This window comes from Lycium barbarum, chromosome 8 (genome assembly GCF_019175385.1).
Source record: "Lycium barbarum isolate Lr01 chromosome 8, ASM1917538v2, whole genome shotgun sequence".
NCBI lineage: Eukaryota > Viridiplantae > Streptophyta > Magnoliopsida > Solanales > Solanaceae > Lycium > Lycium barbarum.
This window is the reverse complement of record NC_083344.1, coordinates 4,658,825-4,672,074: the sequence shown is the minus strand read 5'-3', so window position 1 is coordinate 4,672,074 and position 13,250 is coordinate 4,658,825. Positions and strand designations below refer to the sequence as shown.

At 32.8% G+C, this 13,250-nt stretch overlaps 1 protein-coding gene across 2 annotated transcripts; it reads left to right on the top strand.

Annotated features, from left to right (window-relative positions):
* Nucleotides 1–6,215: 6,215 nt before the first annotated feature.
* LOC132605771 (protein EIN6 ENHANCER) lies at nucleotides 6,216–12,906 on the top strand. Of its 2 annotated transcripts, XM_060319005.1 has the most exons (4): nucleotides 6,430–6,569; nucleotides 7,870–8,054; nucleotides 11,996–12,063; nucleotides 12,575–12,906. In XM_060319005.1, exons 2-4 carry the CDS (start codon nucleotides 7,925–7,927, stop codon nucleotides 12,704–12,706), a joined length of 330 nt encoding a protein of 109 aa, XP_060174988.1. In that variant the 5' UTR covers nucleotides 6,430–6,569; nucleotides 7,870–7,924; the 3' UTR covers nucleotides 12,707–12,906. The 2 variants fall into 2 exon arrangements, with proteins under 2 accessions (XP_060174987.1, XP_060174988.1); XM_060319004.1 differs by lacking the exon at nucleotides 7,870–8,054 and having other exon boundaries at nucleotides 6,216–6,569.
* The last annotated feature ends 344 nt before the right edge of the window (nucleotides 12,907–13,250 follow it).

The window sequence follows — 13,250 nt, the reverse complement described above, 5'->3', positions numbered from 1 at the left end:
GGCGACATGCATGCTTTAATTTCACTGCACTGATGACGTTCAGTAAAATAAGCATAACTCCTAGCACAATACTCTAATTGACCTCCACCTTATATGGATGGAAAGTATTTCAAAAGGATACGACCTTCATGTTTTAAGTTTTCTCAAAGTCCCAGCGGATTTTCACAAAATCAGGCTGGAAGGCAGACCTATAGTAAACCTAGCCGATTCTATCGAATCTTATGCACCTCACTATTCGTCTTGATTTCAAAACAACTATTTCCACCCAAACTCATCCCAATGGGATTTCGTAGGGCTAAAATATCATTTAATATATTCACCTAAGCCGGATTTACGGAGTGTTACATATTCAACCTTTTATAAATCTTGTCCATTTTGCTCAATAAGCATTGGACCTTCATATATTGATAAGAACCCATTACATAAGAAGGACTATAGGAATCCCTATATTCCATAGCCTACGGATGCTAGAACAGGCTCCAACATATCCATGAAAGTAAGTTTGCAATAAGCTCACAAAAATAACTTATAGAGGAGGAGTTGTTGGCATATACAAAAAACTCCCCCGGAAAGCCTATACATCTCATCAAGGGACATCTAAAAAAATAAATTCTTTGCTATTGTCTATCAATATGCTAAGCGAGTTCCTTTTCTGATTGGTACGAAATGAGGGAAGGCCACATCTGTCCATGTTAAAATCACCCTTAGAATCACTAGGCAATTGAGAGAGCTTTGAATACCAAGTAGGGGCATTGCATATTAGGCAATTATTTGCAAGAGAATCAGCATCGCGAAAGTAATGTTGGATCTTGATCAATCTTCAAAAAAATTCTAGTACTGTTTGAATCTCCATAATCATAGGCTGAAATCTCCACGGCACTGTTTTGTATCCACTTAGTGAGCATTAGAGAATCAGTTTCAATTTCAACTTTGCTAATATTATCGTCCTTGCTAATATTATTTTCCTTGCACATACTATCTTTTATCACATCCAGTCATAGTTTTTTTCCAAATCGCCTAAGTCAATGTGAATCAAGGAAAACAATCCAATTTTTCCATTCACAGAAATAGACATATTTTTAGTAATTTTAGCTTCAAACATATAATACAATTATCAATATTATTAGAACCTAAACTATATATTAAAATGAGTGATTTACATGTTCTTTATATAGACATTAACATATTCTAATCTAGCATGTTCTGGAGAAATAGATTCAGCCATATAAGCAAAAGTAGATGCATGTTCATTGATATCATCAGAAATATAAAGCACAGCTGAATCATTGTTACAAAAGTTAACTTTATATGATAATACCTTCTTTCAATCAGAAATGATACAAGAGAATCAATTGTTTGATAGTAACACTTACAGGCTTGGTTTAGAAATTGACACATTATCATTTTTTCTTGTTTCTCAAGTTCTTATTTTTCATCGTCACAACCTTAACTATCACGGGATTTTGAAGAATGCTTTAAATTTGCATATGAATTGTAGATACTCCCAAGGCTAAAACTACATTTATCAAAATTGAGATAATGAAAATGGAAAGACAGATATCAACGTTAGGTTATGTGGTGAATATTTTTTAAGATTCATGAAAAATTACCCATAATTCTTATGCGTCACTTTGGAATCATCCGCTTTCATATTTTTGGTGATGTTAAAATTTTCAAGGATTTGTAGTGTTTTGATAAACGATAATTGTTAATAGCTAAATCATGAAGAAACTTTGAGAGACAGAAAGAAAAAAACTGTTGTGTGCTTTCATGGAATGAGAAAATTATTACATAAACATTTCTTGATTATTAGTCCAAGCAAATGTGTTTGGATAAAATATGATTGGCGTTATTATTCAAAGTGGGTGTTATAATACGAACAAGAGCGAAGCATGAAGACTTTTCAAAGATAACTACATAATGGGTTAGGAACAAACGTTAATGAGAATTTTATCTTCAATAGACATCAATTCTTTGTATGAATTTTAACCTATTCGATACTACAACATATTTGTATGCAATTGCTAAATCTATCAATCTTTTTTTTTAACGCCTTTAGTATATCCTACCATAAGTCATAAAGATAACACAAGTCAATACAATGAGTTGTGAAACGTTATGTCGAACATTGTTGCTAAGAGAAATGTCATAGAACCTTGTACGTGAAGCCTTTTATTAACTTTTGTGTAGCAATAGAAAATAATTTTTTCTAGTAAAACTAGACGGCTTATGCCCGTGCTGCGCACGGGCCCAACACTTCAGATTATAGTGCATCTATGTGTATGTAGTTGTCTTTGAATAGTGATTATATATATATAGTATATGTTATGTTTAAAACATGATTAATATAACATTGTAGTTTGTGCTCCGTATCTAAAATTTTATTATATTAATGTTTGCTACGAATACAAAATCGGCAAATTTATTAATATTTTTTAAAAGAGAAGACTTGTTGTAGAAATTGATTTTCTATCTAAACGAAGAAATACTATTTTTTAATTGTTGGTAAATATTCTCAGTTTAGCTCATTTTACTTGTCATGTTGTCATTTGCATTAAATTCTATCTTATTTTAAAATATAAATATTTTAAGTATATTTAGTGAACATAATAACTTGATTTTGTCAATATGGGATACTATGTTCAAAATACGATTAATATAACATTGTAGTTTGTGCTTCGTATTTAAAACTTTATTATATTAGTATTTGCTACGAATACACATGGTGTTTAATATGGGGCCCATATTTTTTTAACATTGTTTATTTTTTAAATATGGGATTCACTTTTTTTTTTTTCAATATTGCTTGATTTTGTTAATATGGGGTCCACTTTTTTTTTCCGTGAGTTTGGATGTGGTGGGTTCCACTTTTTTTTTAATACTGGATGATGTTTAATATGGAGCCCACAATGTGGGATTCATTTTTTTTTTTATATATATATTGCTTGATTTTGTCAATGTGGATACTATGTTCAAAACACGATTAATATAACATTGTAATTTGTGCTCTGTATTTAAAACTTTATTATATTAGTGTTTGCTACGAATACGCACGGTGTTTAATATGGGGCCCACAATTTATTTATTTTAATATTGCTTGAATTTGTTAATATGGGGTTCACTTTTTTTTTTCCCGTGAGTTTGGATGTGGTGGGTTTCACTTTTTTTTTAATACTGGATGGTGTTTAATATGAGGCCCACATTTATTTTTAATATTAGTTGTTGTTTAATATATATAGGGCCCATAATTTTTTTTTACAATTTTTTTTAATGGGCCTGTTTAATATGGGGCCAATTTTTTTTTTTTTTTTTTTTTTATATATACTATGTTCAAAACACAATTGATATAACATTATAATTTGTGTTCCGTATCTAAAACTTTATTATATTAGTGTTTGCTAAGAATATAAAGTCTGCACTTTTTTTTTTTTTTTGACATTGTTTATTTTTTTAATACGGGATTCATTTTTTTTTTATATATTGCTTGATTTTGTCAATATGGGATACTATGTTCAAAACACGATTAATATAACATTGTAGTTTGTGCTTCGTATTTAAAACTTTATTATATTAGTGTTTGCTACGAATACGCACGGTATTTAATATGGGGCCCATATTTTTTTTTAACATTGTTTGTTTTTTTAATATGGGATTCACTTTTTTTTTAATATTACTTGATTTTGTTAATATGAGGTTCACTTTTTTTTTCCCGTGAGTTTGGATGTGATGGGTTCCACCTTTTTTTTAATACTGGATGGTATTTAATATGGGGCTCACATTTTTTTTAATATTAGTTGTTGTTTAATATATATGGGGCTCACAATTTATTTTTTTACATTTTTTTTATGGGCCTGTTTAATATGGGGCCCAATTTTTTTTTTTTTTTTTTTATATGTACTATGTTCAAAACACGATTGATATAACATTGTAATTTGTGCTCCGTATCTAAAACTTTATTATATTAGTGTTTGCTACGAATACGCATGGTGTTTAATATGGGGCCCACTTTTTTTTTTTTTAAACATTGTTTGTTTTTTAAATATGGGATTCACTTTTTTTTTATAATACTGGTTGGTATTTAATATGGGGCCCACATTTTTTTAAAAATATTAGTTGTTGTTTAATATATATGGGATCCACAATTTTTTTTTTCTTTTTTTTAGGGCCTGTTTAATATAGGGCCCAAAAGTTTTTTTTTTTTTTTAAATGGGGCCCATCAACAGACGACGAAGAGGGACGACCAAGCTCCCTCTTCTAAGTAGTAGTAACAATTTGTATGCGTTAGTTGAATAGACAATCTCATGGCTATTGATAGAGCATCTCCTATTTGCATGTTGTTTTAGCTAGGTAGGATGTGGTACCATTATTGATAATTCATATTCATGTTGTGCTAAATAAAAAATTAGTATTACCATGATATATTATACAGTTCGATAACATATATATTAGATTCCATAAATTTGTAGGATTTCAAAATATAGCGAAATATATGCTACACATTAATCCAATCCTTCATTTGGTGAAAATTGTTTCATTCATTAATTATTTAAACTTATTGTTCACCTATTTAACAAATTTTTCAATAGTCATTATCCAACTTCAAGTGGCTTTCAATCTAAATTATCATACTAGTCTAAATAGCAATCATCAAGTTTATACAAAAGTGATTATGCGCTAACTAAATTTTTCTTTTTACACCTAACAAATGATCAAAGTCGAGAGGATATTGTCAGTCCAATAGCATACGACATCGAAATAGTTCCAAAGAAGAAAAAAAAAAATCAGAAAATGAGGGAGCCCCCACTATTAGAATGGAATTGAGTCATGAAAGATAAATGACTTTATTTTTTATTTAGAGTGGCAGTATCCCTATAAAACCATATCAGATCTTTTCTAAAGCGTAGTTTAAAAAGAGATTTAAACGAACTTGAAACAAATCATTGAAGGTGAAAAAAAACAACTTAAATATATCAAAGCCAGGTTTCGATCCTGGGACCTGTGGGTTATGGGCCCACCACGCTTCCGCTGCGCCACTTTGATTTGTTAATACATTAAATACATATTAATATATAGGTATTTGTAGACATGTGGTAGCATAACCAACCTTAGTAATAAAAGTATTTGATTTTTTTTTTTTATCGTTTACTATTATTCACTTTCTGTGCTCGATCATATTAGTCATAACAACTGTCTTATGAAAAATCCGGTACTCTATAATTAAGCTCATATTATTTATTGTATTTTTGGTTTGTGATTATCTTTTTCTTTTTGTCTGCTACATTAATTTAAAATAAAAGAAGGCCTGCTCCAAAATCTTAGTTATGAAATATTTAAATTCAAGAATATTGGTGATTGTTAATTTTTATTTTTTTTGAAACAAACATACTTTAGACTTACAAAAACACCATAACAGTGATGCTAACCTTCTGGCGATCTAATTAACGTGTTGTGTTTTGCTTTGAATTTGATTTTTTTATATAACTTCACCAATACAAATTACCAATTTATTGTACGAATTTACGTAACTGTATGTATGTATCATTGAGAGTGTCAATAGTGTTAGTTTTATTATTAGACATGACAGCCTTCTTTAAAAAAAAAAAAAGAAAAAAAAAAGCATAAAGAAATTCTCCATTATTTTTATTTTAAAAAGCGTTATAATATTTTTGTGTTTTATAAAATGATTAAGTATGCTGCCAAAAACAAAAAGGCTTAATGCATATGCAACCCCCTAAACTTATCTTTTTATTCAATTTTGGCATCTCAACTAAGTGTTGTTCCTATTGAATTCCTGAACTCATTCTCAAGTATGTCTATCAAACGCAATCCGACTTATATAGTATTCCATCTTCAATGTAGTAACATGCTAATATATATATTCTAATTTAATTATGCCATCTTTTAACTAAGATTAGCAGCAATTGAGAGGGAAAAAATGAGCATCTCTTAATTAAGCTGGTAGTGGAAGAGCAAAACCAACAGAAATCGACACATCCATGAACCTAAAGAATAGCTTACCACATGTCTAAAATATTACTCCGCCTTCATTTTCTCAATTTAGTTTCTACTTCTAATAAAAATCAGATTTAGAGGGTTTAACAGACATACTTAAAGATGAGTTTGGGTTTAATAGAAACAAAGGTATCAAAATAGAAAAAACGAATAAATCTAGGCGCCGCATAATATGCATTAAGCCAAACTAAAAATAAAAAATCACGGGCAACTACGGGATTACGAGTTAATAGCCAAGCCCTGACCGGTAAAAAAAAAAAAAAAAAAAAAGCCTTTAATTCCCACATTTCTATTGTACCCTTATATTCCCCATCGGAACAATCACCACCGTAAACCGCCGTCAGGAAACCGGTTTACGGCGTCCCGGTGCGGAGCTATAAATATGGAGCGGGAAGTGATAGAGGCAGAATTAGTACTACCGACTCACATGAGATTCAAGAAGATTCAGATGTATGATAAGTACCCTAAAGGACAAGCTAGAGGCAGGCACTGGAAACATCTCAAGCAGATTATTCAAGCCGAAAATTACGAAAATTACCCTCCTGAAATACCTACTTGTAAGTCCTTCTAATTAAGCTTTTACAACAATTTTCTATGTTTACATCATTAGTGAATTAGTTGCCTTGCTGTGTGTTTTTTTGAGAAAATGATGGAAGTGGCCCTTTGGTTACACTATTTTGATCCCCTTTTTTTTCTATTTAAGTTGACAACAAATATGTATTTGCCCATGTTGCGTTTTAGAGCCTGTTTGGATGGGCTTATTTTAAGCAGCTTATAAGCTGTTTGCAGCTTATAAGCTGCTTTAGATAAGCTAAGTCAAACGGGCCTAATTATTTTTTTGAGCTTATTTTAAGCACAAAATGACTTTAAGCTGACCAGCCAAACACTCAAAAAAGCTGAAAACAGCTTATAAGCCAATCAAAACGGGCTCTTACTTCCTCCGTTTTAATTTATGGGACCATTTGATTGGGCACAGAGTTTAAGAAAGAAGATTAAGACTTTTAAACTTGTGGTCGTAAATGAGTCACATATATGTTGTGTGACTATAAATCATTGCATAAAGGTAAAGTGTTTTCAAATACAGAAAGAGTCGTCATTCTTTTTGGCACGGACGAGTAAGGAAAAATAAGTTAGGGTATAATTTAGGTGTGTGGTTGATAATTTCGCCGTAGTTTAGGAGTGATTTATAACAAAACAAAACAAAAAGAAAAAATCATAGGCCAATAAGTGGGTTTCTTATTTATTTTCTAGTGTTTGGTAAATAAATAGAAAATATTATCCCAAAAGTATTTGTATATAGTATAGGCAAACACTATTAGGGATGTGGGGGTGCGTTGGATGGTGGGTATTAGATGTTTTCATGGAGAAAAATGTTTTTCAAAAATTTTGACTAACCAAACGTGGAGCTATATATGGAGTGCAAAGTGATAGAAGCAGAATTAGTGCTTCCAACTTCATTCCTCGTGTTGTTGCGTTGCTGGTTTTTTCTTTTTTTCCTCTCGAGAAAATGACGGAAATGGTCCTTGATGTATAAGGGCTGCACTGTTGTTTTGATCCTTAGGAGTCGTTTGGTTGTTGGTTAGTTATGCATATATTAGTAATGTAGGGAATAATTATGCTGGGTTTAGTTATTTATGTATTAGTTATTCCATCTTCTAACCTGCATAAAGTAACACATACATGTTTTAGTTAAGTGAGATTGCAAAATGATAACCAAACACCGTATTTGGGGTGCTGAAATTTATATAAAGCAACTAAAAAGCTACAAACATGGTATAATTATGCTAGTTTTAATACATGAATTATTAAACTTCACCACTGTAAAACTGCCGTGAGCAAATCTGTTTGCGGTGGCAGAGCTATAAATATGGAGCGATAAGTGATAGAAGCTGAATTAGTACTTCCAACTCACATGAAATTCAAGAAGATTCAGATGTATGATAAGTACCCTAAAGGACAAGCTAGAGGTAGGCACTGGAAACACCTCAAGCAGATTATTCAAGCCGAAAATTACGAAAGTTACCCTCCTGACCTACCTACTTGTAAGTATCGTTAGTTGATTTCATTAATTTAAATTGGCTACTGTTATGTTGCTGTCTTTTATTGAGAAAATGATCGAAGTGGTCCTTGGTTGCACTATTTTGATCCTTTTTTTTTTGGTTTACGATAAGCGTGTCTGTTTGCACATGTTGCGTTTTAACTTTTTTTTTTACTAGGTAATTATTGAAGGGGGTAAATAAATATGAAAAAATTAGTTCAAGGAGGTAGATAATACGGAAAAAATAAGTTCAGAAGGTGTATAGGTGTGTAGTTGACAATTTCGCATAATTTATGGGTGATTTATCCCAAAAATAAAATGAACACATAGGCGACTAGGCAATATTACTTGTTAAGATCCAAGCCCACCAAGTAAAAACACTTTTAATCAGAACAATCACTGGGAGGAAGCTTCACCACCGTAAACTGCCATGAGCAAATCGGTTTGCGACGGCGGAGCTATATATGGAGCGGGAAGTGATGGAAGCATAATTAGTACTACCAACTCACATGAAATGCAAGAAGATTCAAATATATGATAAGTACCCTAAAGGACAAGCTAGAGGTAGGCACTGGCAATATCTCAAGCAGATTATACAAGCCGAAAATTACGAAAATTATCCCCCCTGAACTACCAACTTGCGAGTCTCAATCTTTCACTTAAACCTCCAATTAAGCTTTTTCAACAATTTTCAATGTTTACCTCATTCTTCTGTTAGTTGATTTCACTTATTTAAATTGCCAGTTTCTTAATTCCACCTGCTGTTGTATTGCTGTCCTTTTCCGAGAAAATGATCGAAATGGTCCTTGATGCCGGGATTGCACTATTTTTATCCTTAGGATTCGTTTGATTGTTAGAGTTATGCAGCTATTAGTAATGTAGGGATCAGTTATGCAGCTATTAGTAATACCAAGATAACTAGTTATGCAGCTATTAGTAATGTACGATGTAGTTATGCAGATATTACTAGTATATGGATCAGTTATGCATATATTAGTAATATGGAATAAAGGGGGAAGTGTGATAGAAGCAGAATTAGTATTGCCAACTCACATGAAATTCAAGAAGACTCAAATGTATGATAATTACCCTAAAGGACAGGCTAGAGGTAGAAATTGGAAGCAAGCAGATTATGCATGCTGAAAATACGATCCTCCTCACCTACCTACTTGTGAGTCTCAATTTTCCAATTAAGCTTTTTACAACAATCTTCTATGATTACGAATTTGTTGATTTCATTAATTTAAATTGCCTTCTGAATTCCGCCTGCTGTTTCCTTTGGTGTCTTTTTTCGAGAAAATCGAAGTAGTCCTTTGGTTGCACTATTTTGATCCTTAGTGTATAACGCTTAACATAAAATCGTCCTTAATGTATGTGAAAAGCAATCATTTTAGTCGACAGCCCTAAAAAACTAAGGGCTCGTTTGGTTGCTGGTTAGGATATTTATGGATTAAAACCAACATAACTAGTACCATGTTTGGTAGCATTTTAGCTGCTATCATTAAAATTCAGCACACCAAGTACAATGTTTGCTTACCGGTTTATAATCCCACATAACTAAAACATGTATACATTTACAAGTTATGAGTTAATTTATGTATCAATTTATGTAGAATTGAAGATGGAACAACTACTACACGAATTTAGTAATACATGAATAACTAAACTTTGCAATGTGTAACGAATCCTTGCATAACTAATCCCTACATTGCTAATACCTGCATAACTCTAACCCGCAACCAAACAACCCCTAATGGTTCCTTCAAGACTATGGTTAAATGTAAAGGTGATGTGTTTCAGGTGCATCTCAAGTGGCTGCCATAAACGCAAAACACAGAACAAACCGCTTCCATATAAATTTTGCTCGATACATGGCTAGGCAAGCGAATGATAGGAGTTACCTAATTGCTTTTCTTGCAAGTTCTAAGCAAGATAACAATAGAGAAAAGGGGAAAGTGAGGATCTTTACTAGGAGAAGCAGAAAAAAGTAAAAGGAAAGGAAAGTTCAAGTAGCATATTATATCTCCATTGATTGTTTCCTGACTGAGGCTTTAGAATTTTTTTCCCTTTTCTCTCTTTATATTTATTCTACCTTTTTTGGCTTTTTCGTCCATGGTAGCACATCTTGCAGATGTAAAAGTGAAATGGAGAGATAGCGACCGGACAATGAGGTTTGTGAGTGAATGAATATTGGTGCAGAGAAATGAGATTTCTCTGGTCTGTGAGAAGAAAGAAAAATGAATCCCTAATGCTGGTGGTGAATGGTGTCGTCTTGCAGCAATGATGGTGATCGTATGAGATCACTGGTGTGGGTTGTTTTTTCAGAAGAACGGTAGAGATGTTAGTTTTTTATGGCAAAGAGGCTAGGGAGCTGCAACAATATGTTCAGATCCTTTTGATCGGTTTTGGTTTTACAGGCCGTTGCTGAAGGTTCATTGAGAAAAGATGGAGTACTCGTTAGCTAAGTCTTTTTGAATAGAATGGGTATGCACGTCTGTACTGTGCAAGGGAAATATGATTTGTTCACGGTGTATGTGGAGGTGATCTATGTTTTAGGAAGAAGAAGAAGGTCCTATGCATGCAGTCACTCAATACATGTACTCGTTTGTATGTGTGTGGTGTGAGTTGCACCTGAAGAAGATTAGGATGGTCAATATAACAGACTTTTAACTCATACAATAGTGTTTAGGGATGTGGACCAAAATGACCACTTTTTACATACAGTAAGGATATTTCTGTTAAGAATTATACATGAAGGACCAAAATAGTCCAACCCCTATACATTAAGGATCATTTTCACATCTTTTTTCTTGGTTTAAGAAATGTTGTGGGAAATTTTGTAGCATCTATTTTCTCTCTATCTTAAGAAATATAGTCTAAACCTTTCTTCATTGATGATCAATTACTGTCATGGAGAAGGTAATGCGTAGATGAACAAACATGTTTATGATTAGCATAACTTTAGGCATGCTACATATCCATTTCCGTCATTAACTTTTACTCTCTCTGTTTTAATTTATGTGTCTTAATTTGACTTGACAATGAGTTTCAAAAAATAAAAAAGACTTTTGAATCAGGTGATCTCAAACTAAAGATATGTACAATGTACCAAAATGCCTTTTGACTCTTGTTGTCTTAAATATCTCATGTAGGATGTTGGGTGTAAAAAGTTACAAAATTTAGAAAGTAGCATTCTTTAAAGTAGATTAAAAAGGAAAGTAAGACAAACAAATTGAAAGGGAGGGAGTATTATTTTGAATTTTCCATGGGCATTATGAGATCAGTGGCATAAGCAGACTAGGATTACATAGTAACTATGAGCTGGAATCACGCGTTTAGCGCTTCAATTCGTTTGCCCATAATGAAGAATGGGCCGTGTTCTAGGTTTTGGCAAATATAGGTATATTTATTCAGTTTGGTTCATTTGCTGAATCTTAATTCTGCTGGTATCCAAATAGTACAGTTTGACTTGAGAGAAAATGGGTAGCCAAACTTTTGTTGGTTTTGGTTTGCTACTGAGTTTGGTTCTTCAACTTGGTTAAAACATTTGGTTTAACGTACCCAATGAGCATATAGACCAAAAGTAGATGTAGTGTAAAGCTGCTTTTTATTATAACATTTAAGATCCAAAATTTCAGGTCGAATTCTTGTTGCCTAACTGGATAAAAAAAAATCAATTTTGTACTTTTTAGATCATGACAATCAATTTTGTCCATTATATTTTGAATTAAATTGTAGAGGGAGAAAACAGTATCTTTCTTCTTTATATGCTGCACTGTTATCATCAATCATTGTACAACTTGTATGTTCAAAATATAATTTCATGAGCAGCAGAGTGTATTTGTCTCCCAGTCTAGAGGCATTATTTTGCATATATTCCTTTCAATCATTCGTAGGTCAATGAATATTTCGAAGTTTTTGACTTTGTTTGCTCTTTCCCTTTAGATGTTAACATTGAGACGCCACCTTCTATGCATCCAGGCAAAAGGATATGCGACATAACAGGATTTGAGGTACCTTTTCAACCGACCGCCCTCTATGATGATATGGTCTAATACTCTGCTTGCTTTCTGGTGTTGTCTTACTGTTACATCCTCTCTGAATAGAGTTATGTGATTCTTGAGAAAATCAAAGAACAGTCCCTTATGTTTGTGGGGAGGTTCAAAATAGTCCCTTAACACTGAACTATTTTAGTACTTTAAATGCTAGTTCTAAAGCTGCACTAGAATCTAGAAATAAATAAAAAATTGCAGAAACTACAAAAATTTGTACCTCTAAAACTTAGTTCCCGCTAATTTATTTTTTCCTCATAGTTCCTGTGAAATCTAACAGACGGAGCTCAGTAAATATTTGACGGAGACTAGAAGCGTTAAATTTTGGCAAACTCAAAGGACCAAAACTGTTCAGTACATAATCAAGGGACTATTTTAAACCTACCCCTCAAACATAAAGGATCATCTTTGTCATTTTATCTGTGATTCTTCATTGCCCTTTATGCTATTAAAAACTATGTTTGACATGCAGGCACCATATTTTGACCCAAGAACTAAACTTCGTTATGCTAATACGGAGGTTTTCAAGGTAATAAGGTTGCTCCCTAATGACTATGTTCAGAGATACTTGGCTCTCAGAAATGCAGCAGTTGTTTTGAAATAGGTGCAGAACGCGGAATAGATAGTTGTAAATTTATGTGGAAAGTAGAGGACATTTGAAGTTGCAGTTTGCATAACTGTACTTTGACTTGTACTGATAGAAGAAATCATAGCCTAGTTTTGTTAGATCTCTTAAAACTGCTCTGGGAATTTGCTACTGATGAATTGGCTCTTTGATATCTGGAAACTCTTCTGCTTGTCTAATCCGTTAATTTTTCGCTCAATGTCACTGAAGGTTTAATGGTATTCAAAATCCGGTCGTGTGGTCTATAACATGAAACAATATCACCCGACAGGGTCGGTGAACTCTTCGTAGTTCTTGGTCTTATTGAACGAGGGAAGATTGATGTTGTTGGGGGAGATTGTTCTTCCTGAACTGGTTTGTTAACCATGGCCTTTGAAAGTGTTACAATGTGTTAGCGACTATAAGTTGAACAAAATGTGTCATTTCCGGCAAAGTTACATTTGTTAGCTAGCTTCTCAGTTCATCTAACTGGTTGCAGTCGAAGTAATAATTTATCTTTTATGTGTAAGAACATGATTGCCAA